We start from the raw sequence: 25,107 nt of genomic DNA, 5'->3' as shown, positions 1-25,107 counted from the left end.
CCCCAGAAACCTGGATACACATTCTTCTCCAATGTACATGGGTCATTCTCCAAGATAGACTACATGCTGGCACATAAAACATACCTCCATAATATCAAGAGGATAGAAATTTTGCAGAATACTTTCGCTGACCACAAGGCTCTGAAATTATTTGTGAATTCCAAAGGGACTCAGAAGTAAAACTTTAACACCTGGAAGTTAAACAACCTCATAATTAATAACCAGTGGGTCCGAGATGAAATCAAGGAGGAAATCAAAAGGTTCCTGAAAACAAATGACAATAAAGACACAAACTATCAGAACTTATGGGACACAGCAAAAGCAGTACTGAGAGGAAAATTTATAGCTTTGCAAGCACACATCAGGAAGGAAGAAGGAGCATACCTGAATAGCTTAATGACGGAGCTCATAGAATTAGAAAGTGCTCAACAAAAGGACCCAAAAATAGGGAGGCAGAAGGAAATAACAAAGCTGAGAGCAGAAATCAACGAAGTGGAAACCCAAAAAACAATCCAAAAGATCAACGAAAGCAGAAGTTGGTTCTTTGAAAAAATAAACAAGATTGATAGACCACTGGCAAAACTAACAAAGAAAGAGAGAGAGATAAACTTGATAACTCATCTTAGGAATGAAAAAGGAGAGATCACTACTGATATGACAGAGATTCAAAGGGTAATCAGAAACTACTTTGAGAAACTCTACGCCACTAAAAATTAGAACCTTGATAACTAAACCAGACAGAGATGCTACGAAAAAAGAAAATTACAGACCAATATCGCTGATGAATACAGATGTAAAGATCCTCAACAAAATCCTGCCAAATAGGATTCAATGACTCATTAAGATCATCCACTACGATCAAGTAGGTTTCAACCCAGGAATGCAAGGATGGTTTAACATCCATAAATCTATCAACATAATACACAACATCAACAACAAGAAAAATAAAAAACACATGATCATATCAATAGATGCAGAGAAAGCATTTGATAAGGTCCAACACCCATTTTTGATCAAAACTCTCAGCAAGATGGGAATGGAAGGAACCTTTCTCAATATAGTTAAGGCCATCTACCACAAGCCAGTGGCAATTATTGTCCTCAATGGAGAAAAACTGAAAGCCTTTCCTCTAAATTCTGGCACAAGACAAGGCTGTCCTCTCTCACCACTCCTATTCAACATAGCACTGGAAGTACTTGCTATAGCAATTAGGCAAGAAAAAGATACCAAGGTAATTAAGATAGGAAAGGAAGAAGTCAAGCTACTTGGTCTTCAAAAAAAAAATCTAATCCAGGTGTGGTGAACAAGTGTGACACAAAGAGCCAAATTTTAAACTTTGAAAGTCAGAGAGCCACACCACACAATGACCTGCCAAAACAGGCAAACACTCACACAAAAACATATAATTTTAACAATTATATAAGAAACACATATTGCATTTTGCCATTTTGAGTGAGGTTTGGGCATTCTCCATTCACCCCAGAACTAGGGAAGCCATCTATGAAGCATCCAAAGTTGTCTATGACATCACCTGGAAGCAATCCTCTACCAGGGAAGACCCTATTGCTGCTCTGACATCGATTTACTCAAAAAAGTCTTCCCTTAACACTGAGAAGATTTAAACAACAACAACAAGGACCTGTGTACTGGACAGGGCTTTCTGCATTGCCCTTTAATTGTGAGTTGAAATTAGAAAACGCTCCATACCATCTTGACTTCAATGTAGGATATACAGATTCCAGGATCTTCAATACAGAAATATGATACCAACAACAGAGTCTGTGTGAAAAATAAAACTGTATTGGCACTACAGACAATGACCTGGATTGAACAAACAAGTTTGCCTGAAGCCTAGAATTGGTCGTAAGTCAGGAAACTTCAGGGGTAGGGTCTCCTTGTATTTAGGCCAAGGTTTTTCCTTTACATGTCCCCCAAACTTTGGTGGGCCTATGCAAACGATAATTGCCACTCTAACACCGTTTTTACTGTGTTCCTTTGACTCTAAACCTTAAAAAAAAAAACCCACTTAAACTTTTTAGGTTGAATTGAACTAATATGCAAGTGCATGGAAATGTAAAAATCTACTATGTCTTCAAGTTTAAGGAGTTACATAAATTGTATGGCTATAGATTGCTTTGTGTACCTCTAGGAAAATTTATAATGTACTGCAACCTGGGGTCTTGGGGGACAAAGTAATTGTACATGGGTTTTGTTTTATCGTTCTTTGATTGTAAGTTTAAAATTGGGGTGTCAGCAGGGGAATTTCTTCTGAGAACTTTGTTTTTGGGTAATTGTCCTATCACTGTAACTTTACCTTGTCCTCTTTCTTTGCATCATTGTTCACATAATTAAAAATAAAAAATTAAAAAAAAAGAAAGTTAAAAATTAAAAAGCTCCTGCCCTATAGAGCCTGAAAAAAAAATCCTGCAGTGATGGTGAGGGTGTGCTGCGTCCTCCAAACTAAGAACTAATGGCAAGATGTGACCCATAAAATAAAAAAAATGGATGAAGTAGGAGATCAACACAAAACAATTCTTTTTGCTTTTTATACCAGGTAGCTATAAGCATACAATGCCCCCATTTGCTTCTAAATATATGTCAAAACACTTTGTCATGAATATACTGTTTAAGAACAGTATCAAATCTGTATGCCAAAATTTCTTAAGTTTCCGCCTTTTTGTATATCTAAATTAGTCGGTCCTCTTAATTAAAAGGCACAATAATAACTGTTATTTCCCTCTGAAAGATCAAAGAGAAAAAAATTTCTCTAAGTAATTTATTGAAATATTAATGTACTCCTTAAATCACTGAGACCAGAAAATTTGGTAAAACTTCTGTCAAAATATGGGTCAGGAGGAAAAAATTATTTAAGTGAAATTTCCCATCTGGTCCCCCAAGGCAGGAGTGATTTCTGAAAGCATAGACAGGAGTAACCCCTGAGCATCACTGGGCCCAAAAATCAAAAAAAAAAAAAAAAGAAAAGGAAAGAAAAGAAAAGAAAAAGAACATAATCCAAGCAGGGGTTCTTCTCCTACATTTTCAAATGAATGGCAATAAAGTAAAATTGAATAAAGTAAATAAAGTAAAATTTTAATAAAACCAAAATTATTCACTTAAAAAAAAGAATTCCAAGCAAAAAATAATCACTAAATCACTAAAATCACTAAAAGGAACCAGGTCTCAGCAAGAAACACAAAAATGGGGCTTAGGATATTTTCTACCACTGAAAAGAGACTTTTAAATATTCAACAGTCTAACAGTCATGGGCATATATAAGGAACATAAAGAATTCTTCTATTGACCCATCAATGTTTAATGAATGGAATAGATTTTAAAACTTCAAATACATAAAAATCCATGTTAATATATAAGATAAGTATTTAAATTGCTTTTTCTAAGTAACTATCACCTCAACTTCTAACTCTCCTATCTCCTAACTCTCCTAAAACAATAAGGAGAAACAATATTAAAAACTGCTATAAAGAAACTTTCTCTTGGTGAGATACTCTTTTTTCCACCGAGAAATGATAATTAACACAATAAAGACATGATTGGGTTAGAAATTTACTATTCTGCAAACTAAAGAAATAACTGATCCAACAGCTACCCTAATACAAGCTTAAGACTATTTGACAAATGGTTTGGGAAAATGGCATATGCACAAACTCAAAGAATCACACTCAGAAATCTTTGCTGACAATAAAGAAAAAGTTGAATCACCAAAGTAGAGTAATGAGGCAATCAGGACAACTTGTTTTGTATACCTTGAAATAATGCAAAATGAAAGCTAAACATCAGTTTTAAAGTTGCAAGCAGTTAATCTCCATGGTCACAGTTGGAATGTGGTGTTTTCTACTTGCTACAAACCCATGGCAAATATTATACTGAATGGAAAATAATTCAGTCTTTCCTCTAAATCTGACACAAAAAAGGCTATCCTTTCTCACCATTCCTTTTCAACACAATACTGGCAGTACTTGCTATATCAATTAGACAAGATAAAGATATCAAGGGGATCCAAATAGGAAAGGAAGAAGTCAAGCTCTCACTGTTTGCAGATGACATGATTTAGAAAACCCTACAGGCTCAACCAAAAAAGCTTCTAGAAACAATATATTTGTATAGCAAAGTGGCAGGTTACAAAATTAACATCTCACACCACAGAGACTGGCACATATCACAAAGAACAAGAATAATCAGTGCTGGCGGGGATGTGGGGCGAAAGGAATTCTCATTCACTGCTGATGGGAATGCCATCTAGTCCAGCCTTTATGGAAAACAATATGGAGACTCCTCAAAAACCTAGAAATTGAGCACCCGTGTGATCCAGCTATACCACTCCTAGGGATATAACCTAGGAACATAAAACAAAACACAAAAAAGACAATATTCATTGCAACACTATTTGCAATAGCCAGAATCTGAAAACAACTCAGATGCCCAACAATAGATGAGTGGTTAAAGAAACTGTGGTATATATATACACAATGGAATACTATGAAGCCATCAGAAAAAATGTAGTCATGAAATTTTCCTATACATGACTGACATGAAAACTATTATGCTGAGTGAAAAAAGTCAGAGAGATAGGCACAGTCTCACTCATCTATGGAACTTAAGAAAAAGAAAAGACATTATTGTAAAAATATGGAGACAATAGAGATGAGGGCCATAAAGGACGAGTCAATAACATAAAACTTACCACAGAGTGGTGAGCACAATTAGAAAAATAACTACACTAAAAACTACAATGACAATGAAAGTAAAAGAGAAATAGAATGCCTGTCCAGAGACAGGCAGAGGTGGAGGAGGAGGGAGATGGGAAACAATGGTGGTAGGAAAGTTACACTGGTGAAGGGTGGTGTACATCCAATGACCAAAAGCCAACTATAAACATTTTTGTAATCATAGTGCCTAAATAAAAGTTATTTTAAAAAAAGTCACAAGAATTTAAATCTTAATAGAAGTAAACTTTTAGGTATAATTTCCAACTTATTACTAGACAATTTAAATAATTTCAGTAAGACATCATTTTATGAAATAAAAAAGAAATAAAAGGGGTGGAAATGCTAGAACAAAATTTAAAAACACACACAACTTGTTAGGTAGACAAACAGAAAAAAATTTTATTATGGGCAATAGTAAAAGATAGAATTCTCTCTTGTTTCATTTTCCTTTTTATCTTCATTTTTTTAATATTATCTTTTTGGTTTTTAGACCACACCCATTTGACGCTCAGGGGTTATTCCTGGCTATGCGCTCAGAAATTGCCCCTGGCTTGGGGGGACCATATGGGACACCAGGTTATCAAACCGCGGTCCATCCTACACTTGCGCTTGCAAGGCAGACACCTTACCTCTAGCGCCACCTTCCCAACCCTAATATTATCTTTATTTAAACACCTTGATTACAAACATGATTGTAGTTGGGTTTCAGTCATAAAAATGATACCCCTCTTCACTAATGAAACATTCCCATTACTAATGTCCCAACTTCCCTACCCCGCACCTGTATTCAAGACAGGCATTCTACTTCTTTCACTCATTAATATTGTCACCACAGTTGTCAGTGTGGTTATTTCTCTAACTGCACTCACCATTCTTTGTAGTAAGCTTCATATCATGAGCCGGTCCTTCCAGCCCTGGTCTCTATTGTCTCTGGGCTTATTTTTCTTAAAACACATAGATGAGGAGCTGGAGAGATAGCATGGAGGTAAGGCATTTATTTGCTTTGCATGCACAAGGATGGTGGTTTGAATCCTGGCATCCCATATGGTCCCCCAAGTCCACCAGGAGCGTAGAGCCAGGAGTAACCTCTGAGCTCTGCTGGATGTGACCCAACCTCCCCCATCAAAAAAAACAAACAAAAAAACAACTCATAGATGAGTGACACTATTCTGTATCTATCTCTCTCCCTCTGACTTATTTCACTCAGTATAATAGATTTCAAGTCCATCCATGTACAGGAAAAGTTCATGACTTCATCGCTCCTGAGGGCTACATAATATTCATTTGTGTATATGTACCATAGTTTCTTTAGCTATTCATCTGCTTAAGTATTTTCCTTTTTTTTTTTTAATTTTTTTTATGCCACATGTGGCTGAGCACAGAGCTAAACCCTGTGCTCTATGCTCAGGGATCATTCCTGACCCTGTGTTCAGGGGCCATATGTGAAACCAGGGATCAAACCAACTCAGCTCCTTACCATCTGTGCTATCTCTGATTAACTTTTCTTATACATACATACATGTATATGTATGTATGTATGCATGTATATATACATATGCATATGTATGTATATAGATAGCCTCAGGTTCAGAAAATGACATGCTGAAAAAAATTTAGAAAACAAGTATAGTGCTTGCTGAAGACACAGAAGTGATCCCCAGCATTCCATATCCCATATCCCATTAAGCATTACCAGGAGTAATTCCTAGGTACAGAGCAAGGAGAAAGCCCTGAGCACTGTCAGATGTGGCACCAAACCAATGATAAACAACAACAAAAAGCATCATGATGAAGGCAAATCACTTTGAAATAGACAGAAACATAGCATATGTATATAAAAGGTACACATTTATTTCAGGGCTTTGACAAAAATATTTGTAAAAGTTAGATATGTATAACATGGGTTTAATGGGAAAAATCTATCTTATCAATGTTTACTGAAAGATTTGTTTTGGAAGATATATTCTAGGTCTCTCATGAGCCATACTTTAAAAATACATTGATTAGGCCAAGGAAGATAGTTAAAAGGTTAAGACTCTTGACTAGCTTGTGGCTATAGCTATGATTCTGGCTTGAATCCCCACTACAGTCCCCTGAGCACTGTCAGGAGTGGCCCCTAAGCACTGAGCCAGAGGCATGCGTCCTGTCCCAATATGTAGAATGAGGCTGGAGAGATAAGGCACTTGCCTTGTACATAGTGTGATCCCAGTTTGATTTCCAGTACCCTTCAGTCACCTAAGCATTGCCAAGTCAGTCAGAAATAGTCCCTAAGAACTGCCAAGTGGTCCCCAAACAGGAATTAAAAAGAAAGACATCAGGCATTAGAACAATGGCATAAGGGGTAAGGAGCTTGCCTTGCATGCAGCCATATAATAATCCCCAGCATCCCATTTTGTCCCTCAAGTGCTATCAGAAGTAATTCCTGAGTGCAGAGATAAGAGGAACCATGATTATAGTCAGATGTGACCCAAATACATATATACACACATGCAAACACATTTAAAAAACTAAAAATATCAAATATAAATTTACTATTTACCAAGAATTTTAAACTTTCATTAGTAGTGATTCTACTAAATATGCATGCTTCTATCAAAATTACAAAGGTGAGGCACAAACCATGGAAATGAACAAGAGCAACCTCTATATTTTGAGATCTGAGGTTGTCAGGTGAAGGGGGGAAATTAGGGACACAAAGTGCCTATGAAGGAATCCATAAATGTTAAGAATTTTAGCAGTTTGTTTGTGATTATTGTATGACAACTTATTTTGAAAAGGTATAGTAAAGCATTTCAGAAACACATACAATAATTTAAATCAATTTTTATAATAATTTAAAGCAAAGAATTCTGACAATCTAGATCTTCAACTACTTTTCTTATCTGCAGTGTGAAGTCTTTTTTTGCACATCTTAGCCCCCAAACAGGAAGGACACTTGCCTTGCATGTGGTCGTTCTGTGTTCTCTCCCTGACACCACATATAGTCCCCCCCAAGCCTGCCAGAAGTAATCCCTGTGCACAAAACCAGGAATATGTAATAAAAGTAGTAATTAGAATAAAGTAACCATCTAATTCATAGTGGTTTGAAGGAGATCATTCCCTAAATTTTAATTTACTCAATTTATTTCCCATTCATTTGTTACATTTGTTACCTTCTCATTATTGTGGCTGTGTTTACTCTTCGGTGATATAGATACATAAGGATTAGTTTCATCATTTACCACGAACTGTCTTCCAGACAGGAAATCTACCAGTTGACTCTAGGAAACAAAGATACCACTATCAAATTTGCCTTACTAAAGTTATTTCAAACTTAATTCTAATGTAAAACTTAAAAAGCAAAAAACATTCTAATGTAAAATAAATTCCAAAGTGAAATATGATGAGAGTCTACACAATTTTGCACAACTTCATAAATCCTGATCATAACTAAGTTTAGATCGCTTCCCTCTACTTTCAATACTTCAAATGTTGCCTAACCTAATCTCTGTTGACAATCACATAAAAGCCGACTTCATAACAAAAATCTTCAATCTTTTCAAAAGCACCACTATAGTTTTACATTTAAATAAAAAAAAAAAAAAAGGAAGGGAGGATGGAGCGATAGCACAGAGGTAGGGTGTTTGCCTTTCATGCGACAAACAGGACCAAACTAGGTTCAATGTCCCAGGAGCAATTTCTGAGCATAGAGCCAGGAGTAACCCCTAAGTGCCAGTTGTGGACCTCAGAAAAAGTCAAAAACAGACCACACAAAACTTGACTTAGGCTTCAATCAATTGGACTTCGACCATCTACAACAAACACCTTATCCCAACATTAGAACTGGCATAGTTTTCTGCACCAGCACCAGTAATCAAACTCACCCTGGGGGAAACCCTAATACCACTCTGGCACCGACTAGCTCCACGGTAGGTTCATATGATACCCTGACAATAAGAAAACAACTCGATCTAAGGGCAGGGTGCCTACCTCACCACCGAATAAGATAAAATCAGAAGATACTCCATCCTAAAATCTGTGCAAAAAACAAGATCTCTAATTAAAGAAGACTGACTTTGACAACCACAACTGAACGGAGTCTCTCCTAGAACCATAAAGACAGACCTCGGGCTGTCCGAGTGCAGTGGTGTTTATAATTAATTGATCACACAGCCAGTTACAGATTTCTCTGTTCCTTCTCCATTCCCACTGCTTCACTTGACAAACCCTCCAAAAAAAGAAAGAAAGAAAGACCTCGGGGTAGGACAACCAACATGCCTGGAGTCTGTAGTCAGTCTTATGACAGTCTTATGACAGCATGCTTCATGGGTGGAGACACCCTATGTACCTTAGGCCAAAGAAATTTCCTTTCTAATTTCCCCAATGTTTACTGTGTCTATGAAAAAAAAAAAAAAAAAAAAAAAAAACCTTGTTTAGGGCACTTGCCTGGAATGCACCCAACAGCCCAACTCACTGAGAATCACTGGGGAGACCCTGAGGACCATTGGAAGTACCCTGCCCCACCCCAAAGAGAAAAAAAAATGTAAATATATTATTGCTAAAGAAAAACTGTAAGCTAGCAACAATAAGTTTAAAACTAAATGAAGTGCAGAAAACCATAGCTTAATAGGTAATCAAGCTAAATCACATAGGTTAAAATCCTTCAAAACTGGATTCCTCATCATCATCATAATCTGTATGTCCAAACAGAACTTCAGCTGTATCTGATGTGAGGTATCAGCATAGACATTGTCATCATCACTGAGTTCGCAGATATCATCATCAATGCTGTCGGTCTCATACAAAGCGCAGAATATTGGGGTTAAATAGTTCAGTGGCATACAGTTCAATTCAGTCACCTACCTCTTCAGCCCCACCGCTACTTATGGACTGACCTGAAGCACTGGCCTCCAGCAAACTGCAGAAAACTATGTGCATTTGATTCGGTGGGTGTGCACCGAATCAAATAACCTATATGACCAAAGTATAAGCCGAGTTCCGGTATTTTGTCAAATTTTGTGCCGGAAAAACTCAGCTTATACGTGAATATATGCAGTAACAAAACTGAAACAAACTTTACCACCAAATCCTTTCTTTCAAGTAATTACTACATTTCAGGTAACTAAATTTTCCATTTATAACATGACCTGGAAAGCAAAAGTTTATCAAATTATTATAAATAGTGGCCTTATAGTTAAAAACAAAAATTAATTTACCTCAATTTTAATTTAAAAATTATTTTGTTAACATACTTACTGGAGATATGCTGACATTAATTTCACAGTTAGAAATCATAGCACTATAAACATCAATCAGATCTAACATGTTACTTTTTTTTAAAAATTCATCATAGGTCCTTCTAATATCCTCATAACGGTCAACCACTTCCATATCTTCAATTGGCATGCTCAATTTATCATGTAATAAGTATTTCCAGGTTAATAAGACATCACTGAAAGAGACTGCAAATTCTCCCCTGTGCTGAAAGATATAATGACAAACATTAAAAGTTGGTGCCAGAATATCATCAATTTACCCCTGAGCAAACTAGATTATTTTCTTCTTTATATATTTTTAAATTGAATCAGCATGAGATAGTTACAAAGTTGTTCATAATTGACTTTCAGTCATACAATGTCCAACACCCATCCCTTCAGCTATGCACATTTCCTACAACCAATAACTCCAGTTCCCACCTGCTCTCCCCTCTGCCTGCCTTATGGCAGATTTTTCTCTTTCGCTCACATATTTTCTTTCTCTCTCTTGCTTTCTTTTAGATGCTGGTTTGTAATGTTATTGAAGGAGTACACAAATATGACTTTACCCGCTTTCAGCACCCAGTCTTGTCCGAAGTGATCATTTCAAACTATCATTGTTACAGCGAACCCTTCTCTATCCTATCTTGTCCCTTCCCCTTGTGGCAAACTTCCTACCTACTTGTTGATCCTTCCAGCCTTCATTTCAAGATACTCTAGTCTCACTATTGCCAGACTATCTTTTTGTATCCCACAAAAGAGTGTAATCATTCTTTTCTATGCCTCTCCCTCTGACTCATTTCACTCAACATAACGTTCTCCCTTGTAATCCATGTATAAGCAAATCTCATAACTTCATTTTTCATAAAAGCTGCATAATACTCCATTGTGCAGATGTAACCATTTCTTTATCCATATCTGCTCTTGGACATTTGGGTTGTTTCCAGATTCTGGTTATTGTGAATAATGCTGCAATAAACAAAGGAGTGCAGATGCCTTCTGCATTGTGTTTTTTTGGGGTCTCTAGGGTAAAATCCCAGGAGCATTAATTATGCTGGATCAAAAGGATACTCAATTTCTAGTTTTTAAAGAATATCCACATTGTTTTCTCAAAACGCTGGACCTGTCTCCATTCCCACCAGCAGTAAATGAAAGTTCCTTTCTTCCTGCATTCCACATCAGCCCTAGTTATTCTTATTCTGTTATGATGTCTCTGTGGTAAGAAATAATATCAATTGTTTTTTTTATTTGCATCTCCCTGATAATGACTAATGTGGAATAGTTTTTAATGTGCCTTTTGGCCATTTCAGATTGAGTTGTAACTATATTTTAATTCATCTGAACTTAGAAAATATACTCAAGTTGAGCTATAGAATGTTACAAGCAGATATAAAAGAAACTTATTTTCATTGCATTAATAAAAATTATTATGACAAGTTTGTACATGACAATATTGGCAAATATTTAGTGACTGTCTTATTCACAAAGTGGGGAACTGAGGGACAGTGAGCTGTAGTTAGATGCTACTGATTGGGAGAATATATGATTGTGTCAATATTTAATTCCTTTTAGTCCTTTCAGCTAACGTATTTTTTATCTTTTCTTTGAAATAGTCAATACAACTGAATTCCAACATACAATTCCTAGTGTTAGTCTTTCAAATCATAAATTTATCAAGGTTAAACTTTAAAATACTATTTCATTTAATTACTATTTCAGGGAAAGCACAATATCAGTGCTAAAATCTTAGGTCAGAGAGACTGATTCTTTCCTGCTCACAGACACATTAAACTATAATAAACAGGTGTCAAAATGTCAAAAACAAGCTCTTTTTCTATAAGTTGTCAGATGTTACTAATCAGGCAAAAATGTTGAATATTTTTCTCTCCTTTAGTCTCCACTTATTTTTTTAATTGACTTCATTCTGATCATACATAATATCATAGATAATAACAGCACCTTCCTCAAAATGCCAGTCCTAATTCTAGGGCCAGAGATAGAAGAGCTAGCTAGTAAGGACTTACCTTATATGGACCTAGCCCTAGTACCACATTCCCCCCAGCACCACTAGGAATGATCTCAGAGAACTGAGACAAGAATAAGCATTGAGCCCGGAGAGATAGCACAGCTGTGTTTGCCTTGCAAGCAGCCGATCCAGGACCAAAGGTGGTTGGTTTGAATCCCAGTGTCCCATAAGGTCCCCTGTGCCTGCCAGGAGCTATTTCTGAGCAGACAGCCAGGAGTAACTCCTGAGCACCGCTGGGTGTGACCCAAAAACCAAAAAAAAAAAAAAAAGAATAAGCATTGAGCACCTCCAAGTAAAATCCAAATTAAAAAAGTTGCTAGTTTCCAGTGCAACCTGAGAAAGATGCTATTTTTTTAAATAAATTTTAATTGAATTGCTATGATACACAATTACAAAGTTGTTCACAGTTAAGTTACATACAGATATGACTTAAATACAATGTACAATGCTCTTCACCAGTGCACATTCCCTGCCACCAATGTCCCCAGTTTTCCTCCTGACCTCTCTTCTCTCTCTCTCTCTCTCTCTCTCTCTCTCTCTCTCTCTCTCTCTCTCTCTCTCTCTCTCTCTCTCTCTCTCTCTGTCTCTCTCCCCCCTCCCTCTCCCTCTCTCATCCTTTTTTGCGGAATTCAATTTTATGGAAGAGTACCTTAGTCACTATGAGGATATTCTTCAGTGAAATTTTGGTCTTGAATTTGTGAAATCCTGGATTTTGGGGGCCATGCTCAATTGAAAATATAAAATGCAGGCTGCATTGGGGGTGAAAGCCTTTTGAGGGACTATATAGGTAGATCACAAGAGAAATTAGGTTGATCCTGATGGTGATCCTCTGCAACAGTGTTGGCCTACAGTGAGATTAAATAGGGTTTTATTTATAGAGTCACTAGTTAAACAAAGGACCATGTGTGTGATGGGTGCCAAGTTTCAGGATCCAAAGGTTGTTGACAAAGTAGCAGACAGATCTCCAGGATTGTAAGAATTTCTATTTGATATTACCCATAGGAAAATCTGGTAAGAATCCAGAAAATTAGAAAAATTACTGGTGCTGAGAATCTATAGCAGATACTTTTAAGTATCAGTGCTCGGATTTATGAAATGTGTTGCTCATTTCTACACTTAACATCTGTTAATACCAACATCTTTCCATTAATTTTATTTAAAGTGGGGGTTACTTAAATAGAATTACAGTTAACTGATTCTAAATATAACATATTTATTCAATAGATAATTAAAAAATAAAATACTACTTTCTCTATAGCTGACTTCTATTGTTGTTGTTTTGAGCCATACCCTGAAGCACTCAGGGATTATTCCTGGTGTGCATTCAAGAATCAATCTTGGCAGGCTCAGGGGAGCATATGGGATGCCAGGGATTGAACTTGGGTCAGCGGCATGCAAAACAAATGTCCTACCCACTGTGATATTGTTCTGGCCCTAAACTCTGACTTTTTTTAATCTCTGTCTTTCCCAATAATGAATGTTTTTCAATTACCACTAAATGTAAGACAAAGTTCCTAATTTTCTTGTTTTGTTTTGGGGTGGCACTTGGAAGTTAAGGAGTACTACTCTCAGCTCAATCCTTGAGAGAGTTCCTCCCTGTAGTGCTAGGAATGGACCCCAAAGTGCCAACATGCAAAGCATGCACACTAGTTTTGGGAACTATCTCTTCAGCCTCCTAAATTGCCCTTAAAACATCCAACTCTACTTATCCATGGAGGTAATGAAACAGATTATCTTTGGCCTTAAAAAAAGAAATCACTTAGCTATAAGAAAAGGTGAAATTGAGGGCCAGAGCAATAGCATGGCTGTAGGGCATTTGCCTTGCACGCAGCCTATCTAGGACCTTGGTTTGATTCCCAGCATCACATATGGTCCCCCAAGCCACGAGCGATTTCTGAGCGCATAGCCAGGAGTAACCCCTGAGCATCACTGGGTATGGCCCAAAAAGAAAAATAAATAATACATTATGTTAGTGTTCTACATAGATGGAACTAGATGGCATCATACTGAGTGAATTAGTCAGAAGGATAGGAACAGATATGAAATGATCTCATATATATATATATATGTTCATATATATAAAGAAACAAAGTAAGGGAACTGGAGATGAGATCCACAGAACTGAGCTTACCCAGGAGGGTGGAGGGGAAGGGAAAGGCTCTCTGGGGCACTGATTAAGGAAAGCAGGCGTCCTGATAATGATATGCTCTTGTTTTGGAATGATGTATACATAAGCTATCACTGACAGTATCATAAATTAGGGTACATCAATAAAAATGAGAGGGGGTGAGAGAAAGTGCTGAAAATTAATATTCTGAAAATAGTTCAACAATCAGAAAAACAAATAAACAAAAACCACCAGTGCCTTTTAAAATTTCAACCCAGAATCCAAAATATTTTTTTTAGTTTTTAGCATTGCATCAAAAACTACATATTTAATTCCCAATCCAACCAGTTACATATCATCTCATTTCCAAATATTACTTCTGTTAAATATGTCGTTACTGAGAGTGTCAAAACTTGCTTTACCTCAGAAATTTCTAAAATGGTTTTGGCAGAAGATCCTTCACATTAAAAATAAATGAGGATTTTTTTTGCCTAATGTATATGTGCCATTTGTTCTCATTGTGTTGACAGCAACCAGTTAAACTATGCAAGCTGTTCATCTTGTGAGAAGAGGTTTTACTAGATTGGCAGTGTTTATACTGGGATTGTAAAAACGTTTTAAATCCAAATGAAAATGCACTCCAAATATTCATTTCCATGACCAGGTGCCCATCATGACAGCATATCCTATTATTCAAACCAGTAACAACTGATTGAGAGTCTGTGGTCAAATCAGAAAATGATTTGCTAGAAAAACATGCCAGCTGGCCAATAACTGAAGAAAGTTCAAGATATTCAATGCTTTAATTCTCTGATGAACATAAGATGGATTGCATTTCACAAGAATTAAATGAGAAAAGTTGAGCGTTACAATTCTTCAGAGGAGTTGGAACTTTACACATTTTACCCAAGTAAGCATTCAAATTTTTAAAGTTACATTGTTTAATTAACAAACTTTTGCTATCAAAAGGAAAAAGAGCAGCATGTCTACTTAAGGACATTAATTGCCTCTGAGGTTTTATAGTGTAGAAATCTTTGGGGCCAGAGCGATGGCGCAGTGGTAGGGCATTTGCCTTGCATGCAGCTGACCTAGGATGGACCGCCATCTGATCCCCCGGCATCCCATATTGTCCCCCGGGCCAGGAGCAATTTCTGAGCACATAGCCAGGAGTAACCCCTGAGAGTGTCACCGGGTGTGGCCCAAAATTAAAAAAAAAAAAGTGGAAAAAAAAATATATATATGTGGATAGCACAAAGCAGGGAGTAGCTCTTAATAACAGACAGGTGAGCCCAAGAGCAAACAAACAAAAAAGCCAAAGAAGTCCTGCTATTATCACCCCTCCTCATGCGTGCCTTTAGTAAAATTGATTGTACTATAAAAAGAAGCAGAATAGGGCCCGGAGATATACCACAGCGGCGTTTGCCTTGCAAGCAGCCGATCCAGGACCTAAGGTGGTTGGTTCGAATCCCGGTGTCCCATATGGTCCCCCATGCCTGCCAGGAGCTATTTCTGAGCAGACAGCCAGGAGTAACCCCTGATCACCGCTGGGTGTGGCCCAAAAACCAAAAAAAAAAAAAAAAAAAAGAGAGAGAGGCAGAATAAGCTAGGAAATAACTCCAGTGGTGAGATTATGATCCCTGGCACTGCCTGGTCCTTATCCCAACACTGCCAGGTGTGGCACTGGCAGCCTCTGAGCACCAGCACTAAAACATTACTGCTTCACCAGGGCTAACCACTGACCCACCAGGCTTCCAGGAGGTCCTACGTTTGAAAGACAGAAAAACAGGAACAGAAAAGTTGGACACAAAACCACCACCCCTTCAGCTACACTAGCCCATGTGGACTTTCTCAGCCCCTATCTGCACTTTGTGCCACAGAGACTCAGCAGAGCCAAGTCTTCCTCCATCCCCTTCATGCCCTATTTCTGTGCCATGTTCGTTCCTTTCCTCCTTAAGACTCAGCTGATCTTTTAAAGCAGGTCAATTGTCTAGTCTCATTACATCAAACAGCTCCTCTAATAGTTAAATTCTTACACAGACTAGTCTGATTCTCTATTTTCTGGTGATGAAGCAATAAGCTTACAAAGGCTGGAGGCAGGTATGTTTTTGCTTAACATTCTAAGCCCAAAGCTTTTGCCAGTGCTCAGCACACTGAAACTGACAGAAGAGGTTAGGGGATGAGAGGCAAGAGGAGAACAGAGGATTCTAAGAACACATGTAGATGTGCCTATGTATCTATTAAATCTAATTATCAATAGATTGCATATTAATTGGTATGCACTGGCATTGACAATAAATCAAAGATAAGAACACAATATCTGTAGGGGCCAGGGAAACAGTATAGTGGGAAAATATCTTCCTTGGAAAGTGACCAATCAGGGTTTGATCCTGCAGCATCCCCTAAGCTCCCCTGAGCCTGCCCTGAGTGATCCTTGAGCAGAGCCCAGAGTAAGCCCTGAATATAGCCAGGTGCTGCCCAGAATAATCATAAAAATAAAATATTCTTATATTCATTTCAAGATTCCTGCTAAATCATATTGCATTTGGAGGGGGGGTTTGGGCCACACCCAGTGACGCTCAGGGATGACTCCTGGCTCTGTGCTCAGAATTGCTCCTGGCTTGGGGATGCCAGGGAATGAAACCACGGTTCATTCTAGGTCAGTCGCGTGCAAGGCAAACACCTTACCACTGTGCCACTGCTTTGGCCCCTTTATTGCATATTTTTTTTAAAAAAATTGTAAATTTTTCTATGTTCAGAATTTATCCTTAACCTAACCTGCTTTAAATACACAAAACTGTCAATAGCCATAGGAAGACTATATCTCATTTTACATATGCATCTTGGGGCTAGATGACAGTACTACAGTTAGAGTATGCAACCTGGGTTCTATTTTCAGTATATATGGTCCCTCAAGCATCACTGGGTATAGTCCCAGGGAGAGGGGGGCAGGACTTCCCCAGTGACTCAGATATACCCCACTCCCAGCACTATATAGTCCCAGCAGCATCATATCCTCAGACCATCACATGAAACTGGCAGCCTCACTGGCCAAGAACTGCTGTGATACCCCCAGACTTCCTGACCACTGCTTGGGAGGTAGCCCAAAATGGAAAAAAAAAAAACAAACTGATATACTTACTGGGATTGGGGAGAAGTTCAACAGGCTGGGGCACATTATTTGCATAGAGTAACTCAAATATCAATTTCCAACACCACAAAATCCCCTGGAAAATACTGGGAGTGGCCCCAATACAAAAAGAAATGTGACTGACCAGAGTTCAGTCCCAGACAGCACACATGCTCCCCACCATTATCAAAGCACCAAGGCCGGGGCCAGGCGGTGGCGCTAAAGGTAAGGTGCCTGCCTTACCTGCGCTAGCCTAGGAAGGACCGCGGTTCGATCCCCCGGCGTCCCATATGGTCCCCCAAGCCAGGAGCAACTTCTGAGTCCATAGCCAGGAGTAACCCCTGAGCGTCACCGGGTGTGGCCCAAAAACCAAAAAAAAAAAAAAACCACCAAGGCTTGAATATCTCTGGGGGCCGCAAACCAAATAAACAAAAAGCATTTTCCTAATCTTCAAGTGCTAAAATAATTTTCATTTTGGAAGTCTATCAAAATAAGAAAGTATCTTATCTGTCAGTGTCTAATGATTCTGGGAATTTTGCTAACATATGAAATATGAAAGTATAATTACTGGAAAACACTTTTAAAAAATCTTATCAGAACATTATCCTGCTCAACATACCTGTTAAAACTAATTCTAACCTTCAAAAATCAGCTTAGTCTCCTAATTCAAAACTTGATTTTGACTTTTCTTGATGCTTTTTCTGTTTTGATTTTTGTTTTAGAGGAAGCATATCCGGTGGTATTCAGGACTGACTCCTGGCTCCGCACTCACGGATCACACACCTGGCAGTGTTCAGGAGCCAAATGAGAAGCAGGGATCAAACCTGGGTTGACCATACAAGGCAAATACTCTACCCGCTGTACTATCTCTCCAAACTTCTGAACTGATTTTTCTGCCCTCCAACATTTCTCCTTTAAGTGCTTCCCATGCCAAAACTCCCCTTCCTTTATATACCAATGAGCCTTGCCTACTACTTCAGCCTACATGCAGCACAACCAAGGAGTCAGTTTAGTTTCAAAGATTTCCAAAATGATTGCCATTCACCACCTGCCTTAGGAACAATGAACCTACCACCACAGTCTAAAATGAGTCATGAGGGAGCCAGAGTTATAGAAGGTCAGATAAGACAAATTGCATTTGTCTTGCAAGCAGTAGACCTAGTTCAATAATCAGCATCCCAGAGGGTTCCCCAAGCACCACCAGAAGTAATTCTTGAGTGTAGAGCTAGGGGTAAGCATCATTGGTATGGCCCAAAATAACAAAAAGAAATTTAAGATAAAATAAACTCAGTCATAAAATTCTTTGGTTTACAGAAGGTAAGGTACTAAGTAACTTGCATGCAGCTAACCCCAGTTTGGATCCCAGGCATCACATATGGTACACATATGCTTACACCAAGCACCACCAAGCATGCCTATATCCAGACCTAGAAATAGCCCCTGAATACATTTGTCTATGACTATGATCACAAATTATTTCACTATATTAAAATATCATTTATGGGGGCCGGAGAGATAACATGGAGGTAAAGCATTTGCCTTACATGCAGAAGGACGGTGGTTCGAATCCCGGCATCCCATATGGTCCCCTGAGCCTGCTAAGGAACGATTTCTGAGCGTAGAGCCAGGAGTAATCCCTGAGCACTACCAGGTGTGACCCCCCCAAAAAAAACCTAACAAACAAAAATAAAATGAAATGAAATAAAATATCATTTATGAACACATTCCAGAACATCCTTTAAAGAAGCTTTATAAAAGAAAATTATTGGGGCCAGAGAGATAGCATGGAGGTAAGGCATTTGCCTTGCATGCAGGACAGTGGTTCAAATCCTGGCATCCCATATGGTTCCCCCAGCCTGCCAGGAGCAATTTCTGAGTGTAGAGCCAGGAGTAACCCCAGGGTGCTGCCAGGTGTGACCCACAATCCAAAAAAAAAAAAAAAACCCACAAAATTATCATCATCTTATGATAGCACCATTACCTTAAAACTTCAAATTAATCTTAAACTTTGTGAACTGTTTGTTTGACCACATATAATGTAGACATTTATGAGGCCAAAGCAATAGCACAGCAGGTAGAGTATTTGCCTTGTAGGCAACCAACCTAGGTTCATCCCCAGCATCCCAGGAGTGATTTTGAACACAAAGCCAGGAGAAATCCCTACATGCTGCCAGGTGTGGCCCAGAAACTAAAAAAAAAAAAAATAATAAGTTGACATTTATAAAAACAAACAATATACTGATGCTATTGTAGGTAGGAATTTATTGCAAAGAAACTAATACAATTATTTTTATTCAGATGTGCCAAAATTCAACTGCAAGAAGAAACAAAAACAAAAACAATTAAATAAAACGGGTAAACTGGAGACAGGGATTGGCTCAACAGCCAAGTATGTACCACACTTGTGTAAGGCCCTGGATTTTATCCTGAGCATTGCACAAGGAAATAATAAGGTTAACTGAAAATAGACTACCAACCTGTTTATTGTTCTCTGCCATAGAAAGCTGCAATGCCAAGAGCATGGCATCTGCCCCACATACAGTAGTTCTCTCAGAGTAACAAAGAGTGTGCCAATTCCTTCTGAACTCTTTAATCATATCCAGCACAGACTTCTGGCAGAGCACAGCCATCCTAAGAAAGTAGGACAAAATGCAATGTTAAAAGCCTTTTTTTAATTAGAAATTAACATTTTCCACGTGCACTAAAGGAGAGTTAGGGAAAAATAAGTAGCAAATGAGTGGTCTATTTGTCAATATTGTTTTTTATTAAACTTAGGAAAACAGAATACAATTTCAGTCAATCATATTTTCCTCTGCTTTACTTTTCTGAAGCCAAAGTAAGTTCTGAAAACTTAGACATGAATTAGCAAATGAATATTTAAAAAAAACTATTTTGAGATAAGGGACTCTGAATGATAGATAGCAACAGAAAAACGTCTATACTATTTCTCGCTGTTCCAACAATGTCCCAAAAAAGATGGCCATTTTCACCCCTTTGAATCTGAGCTTGATGTAGCTCAATATGACATGGGAATTCTGAGGCTGCTCACCTTTCCAGTCATCAGTGAAAATCAGATTCAAAAAGCTTGCCTTACAGACACTTTTCAGATGTTGTTACCACTTTCAGTTGGAAAAATTGGGCAAATTCAATGACCTTCCCACTAAGACAGGATAACTGGAAACTTGTATCTGGCTTCCCCTTGCATTCAGCTCATGAACCTCCTCCCTTTGCTGAAATTAATTAAGTCTATTTTGGTTGGAATAAATTTTGCTGTAAACCCAATAATATGCGAATCCCTCTGAGTTCTTTTCAAAAATCACAATGCTCCAACCTGGGGGCAGTGCTGGGCTTGTACCGTAGTTCTAACTCATGATTTTCACTCTGCCATGTTAAAAAGTTCAACACAGATTTTTCTGCTGTGTGATTGAAACAATGCAGATGTCCTGGGCCTTCTCTCTGCTATCTTGCAGCCTGGGATTTTGATCCTCTCCATCATTGTTCCCCAAGGGATCTTCTGCACCAAAGGAGAGCAGTCCTTCCCACAAAGGGTGGAGCCAGAGGATCACAGGCACTCCTACTAGCCAATGAACACCACCACAACACATAGGAAAATCCACAATTCAAGTGTGACAATGAAAAAATAATGCAGGCCAACACCTGCATAGAGAAGGAAGACGGCAACTCTGATGACCCCAAAACAGCCAACCATCTAGTTAGTCTCAGATATGGAACTTAGAGAAGAAATATGGAGGATATTCATAGAACTCAAAGATCAAGTTATAGAGTTGAAATAAACACAAAAAAGAATCAGAAGAATATGAAGATAAAAATAAAAAAAAAACACAAAATGAAATAACAAGTCTGAAAAACTCAGTAGATAAATTGAAAACCTCAATGGAAAGCCTCTCCAAGAGAGTAACAGCACCTGAGGATAGAATCAGTGAGCTGGAAAATGAGATGCATAACATTTCCATACAGCAGAAGAGATTGGAAAAAAACAAACAAAAAAAATCAAAACAAATAATCAAGACAATGGAAAACTTGCTCAAAGAATGTGAACAGATGAAAATAGAAGTCGTTGATAAGCTCAACAAAAACACATAAGAATCACTGGAGTTATAGACACCCAAGAAGAAAATACCCAGAAAAATCAGAAGACAAATATATCATTTCAGAGTAAGTCCCAGAGAAAGAGTGTATGCAACAAAATCTTGCATGCCAGAAGAGTACCAAATAAAAGAGACCCAAAGAAAAGTACCCCAAGACATATCCTAGTCACAAGGACAAGTCCCAAAGATAGGAATAGAATACTGAAAGCAGCAAGATCACAAACAGAAATTACATTCAAAGGAGCATCCTTAAAATTTACAGCAGGCATGGCACAAGAAACTCTCAAGGCCAGAAGGCAGTGATGGAATATAGTAACAAAGCTCAACAAAATGAATAGTTCACCTAGAATTCTGCACCCAGAAAGACTCATATCTGAAGGAAGTGTACATAGCTTTATGGATAAACAACAGCTCAGAAACTTTGCAGATACAAATCCAGCCTCAAAGAATGACTGAAATGTCTACTATAAGACAAGACTGACCAAAAAACACATCAAACCTCTACACAAATATGGCACTAATCCCATGACAATTATCTCCCTCAATGTCAATGGGCTACATGACCAATCAAAAGACACAGAGTGGCTAAATGGATCAAAAAACTGAATCCAAATTCTACTGCCTACAAGAAACACATCTAAATAGTCAGAACAAACATACATTCAAAATCAAAGGCTGGAGGAAAATCATCCAAGCAAACAACACCCTTAAAAAAGCTGGAATGGCCATATTAATATCAGATGATGCAAACTTTAGACTCAGGAAAGTTGTAAGGGACAAAAATAGATATTTCATACTAGTCAAAGAATACATACAACAGGAAACAATCAGACTCCTAAACATATACACACCCAATGAGGGAGCAGCCTAATATTTAATACAATTGTTGACAAATCTGAAAGAAGATATTAATAGCAACACAATAATTGTGAGAGACCTCAACACTGCCCTGTCACCCCATTATAAGTCAACCAGACTGAAATCCAACAAAAATATATTAGCCCTGAGAAGAGAAATGGAAGAAAGAGACCTAGTAGATACATTAGATACACATTCTTCTCCAATGCACATGGGTGATTCTCCACGATAGACTACATGCTGGCCATACCGCCATTAAATCAAGCGGATAGAAATCGTGCAGACTAACTTCACTGATCAAATGGCACTGAAATTAGATGTGAACTACAAAGGGACACAAAAGAAAACCTTTAACACCTGGAAATTAAACAGCTTACTACTGAACATCAAGTGGGTAAGAGATGGAAAATCAAAACATTCCTGGAAACAAAGAACGATAAAGACGCAAATTATCACAATTTATGGAACACTGCAAAGCAGTACTGAGAGGAAAAGTTATTGCTTTCCAAGCACACATCAGGAAGGAAGAAGGGGCCTATATGAATAGGTTAATATAGTGATTCTCAAATAGGGGAGGCACGAGGCTACATAAAGAGGGTTGCATTTGACCTCGGCAAACACTGTCATAACAAGCAAAGCCCCATGTTTATGTCTCTGTATGTCTCTGGAGCTAAGAGTTGCTGTGACCTGCTCCAAATCCCAATTCGAAAAGCTATGCATTGCAAAACATGCTCATTGTAGCCTTAATCCATTTAATCTGATTAAAAATAAGCTCGAATTATATTATATGTTTTTGTTTTGCAGGTTAAAGTTTATTTATTTATTCATTTATTTATTTATTTATTTGGATTTTGGGATCACACCCAACAGCGATCAGCGATTACTCCTGGCTCTACGCTCAGAAATCCCTCCTGGCAGGATCAGGGTACCATGTTGAATACCCGAATTCGAACCACCGTTCTTCTGCATGCAAGGCAAACACCCTACCTCCATGCCATCTCTCCGGCCCCCTAAAGTTTTTTTTTTAATAAAGATACTATTTACAGTCGCACAAGGGGGGGGGGCAGCAAAAATGTTTTCTTCTTCCTAAATGGGCATCACAGAAAATAATTGAGAAGCACTAAGTTAATGACAAGGCTTATAAAACTCGAAAATGATCAACAAAAGGAACCTAAAATAGGTAGACAGAAGGAAATAACAAAGCTTAGAACAGAAATCAATAAAGTAGAAATCCAAAACACAAGCTGAAACATCAATAAAAGCAAAAGTTGGTTCTCCAAAAAATGAACAAGACTGATAAACCACTAGTAAAACTCACAAAGAAAGTGGGAGAGAGAAATTTGATAAACAGGAGTAGAATTGAAAAGGGGGACATCACTACAGATATTGCAGAGATACAAAGGGTAATCAGAGTGTGAATGACCTTTTTGATGAGGCATTGGATCCTATTTACCAAAATTTTGTTGAGGATCTTTGCATCTGTGCTCATCAGGGACATTGGTCTGTAATTTTCTTTCTTTCTTTCTTTCTTTCTTTTTTTTTTTTTTTTTTTTTTTTTTTTTTTTTTGCAGCCTGTCTGTCTGGTTTTGGTATCAAGGTGATGTTAGCTTCATAAAAACAATTTGGAGGGCCCGGAGAGATAGCACAGCGGTGTTTGCCTTGCAAGCAGCCGATCCAGGACCAAAGGTGGTTGGTTCGAATCCCGGTGTCCCATATGGTCCCCCGTGCCTGCCAGGAGCTATTTCTGAGCAGACAGCCAGGAGTAACCCCTGAGCATCGCTGGGTGTGGCCCAAAAACCAAAAAAAAAAAAAAAACCAAAAAAAACAAAAAAAAAAAACAATTTGGAAGTGTTTCTGTTTCTTCAATTTCATAAAAGAGCCTTACAAGGGTTGGTAGTAGTTCCTCTTGAAAGGTTTGAAAGAATTCATTAGTGACAACATCTGGGCCTGGGGTTTTTTTTTTTTTTTTTTTTTGGGGGGGGTAAGATTTTTGATTGCCACTTTAATATCCTCAATAGTGATGGGCCTTTTTAGGTATGCTACATCATCCTTATTCAATAGTCTAAAGTTGTAATAGTTATGAGTACAAGAATTTATACATTTATTCAGGTTCTCATGTTTCCTGGCATAGAGTTTCTCAAAGTACTCTGATTACACTTTGAATCTCTGCAATACCTGTAGTGATGAACAAACAGAAACACTTCCAAATAGCTTTTATGAAGCTAACATCACCTTGATAACTAAACCAGACAGAGATGCTACGAAAAAAAAATTACAGACCAATATCGCTGATGAATACAGATGCAAAGATCCTCAACAAAATCCTGGCAAATAGGATTCAGTGCCTCATTAAGAAGATTATCCACTACGATCAAGTTGGTTTCATCCCAGGCATGCAAAGATGGTTTAACATCCATAAATCTATCAACATAATACACAACATCAACAACAAGAAAAATAAAAACCACATGATCATATCAATAGATGCAGAGAAAGCATTTGATAAGGTCCAACACCCATTTTTGATCAAAACTCTCAGCAAGATGGGAATGGAAGGAACCTTTCTCAATATAGTTAAGGCCATCTACCACAAGCCAGTGGCAATTATTGTCCTCAATGGAGAAAAACTGAAAGCCTTTCCTCTAAATTCTGGCACAAGACAAGGCTGTCCTCTCTCACTACTCCTATTCAACATAGCACTGGAAGTACTTGCTATAGCGATTAGGTAAGTAAAAGATATCAAGGGAATCCAGATAGAAAAGGAAGAAGTCAATCTCTTGCTATTTGCAGATGACATGACACTCTACCTATAAAACCCTAAAGTCTCTATGAAAAAGCTTCTAGAAACAATAAACTCATATAGCAAGGTGGCAGGCTACAAAATTAACACACAAAAATCAATGGCCTTTCTATACACCA

General features: G+C 38.0%; 1 protein-coding gene across 5 annotated transcripts in view; it reads right to left on the bottom strand.

Moving 5' to 3' along the window:
• The window catches only part of PARPBP (PARP1 binding protein), a 58,021-nt gene extending 38,170 nt beyond the window's left edge, over positions 1–19,851 (bottom strand). For all 5 annotated transcript variants that reach the window (XM_049783168.1, XM_049783165.1, XM_049783170.1 and 2 more), the window contains exons 1-3: positions 19,699–19,851; positions 9,963–10,187; positions 7,880–7,987 (exon numbers count right to left, since the gene is read on the bottom strand). In XM_049783168.1, coding sequence (XP_049639125.1) covers positions 7,880–7,987; positions 9,963–10,187; positions 19,699–19,851 — 486 coding nt within the window. The remainder of the gene's footprint in view (positions 1–7,879; positions 7,988–9,962; positions 10,188–19,698) is intronic.
• Between the last annotated feature and the right edge of the window lie 5,256 nt (positions 19,852–25,107).

Source organism: Suncus etruscus, chromosome 11, assembly GCF_024139225.1.
Source record: "Suncus etruscus isolate mSunEtr1 chromosome 11, mSunEtr1.pri.cur, whole genome shotgun sequence".
NCBI lineage: Eukaryota > Metazoa > Chordata > Mammalia > Eulipotyphla > Soricidae > Suncus > Suncus etruscus.
This window is presented reverse-complemented; position numbering and strand designations above follow the sequence as displayed.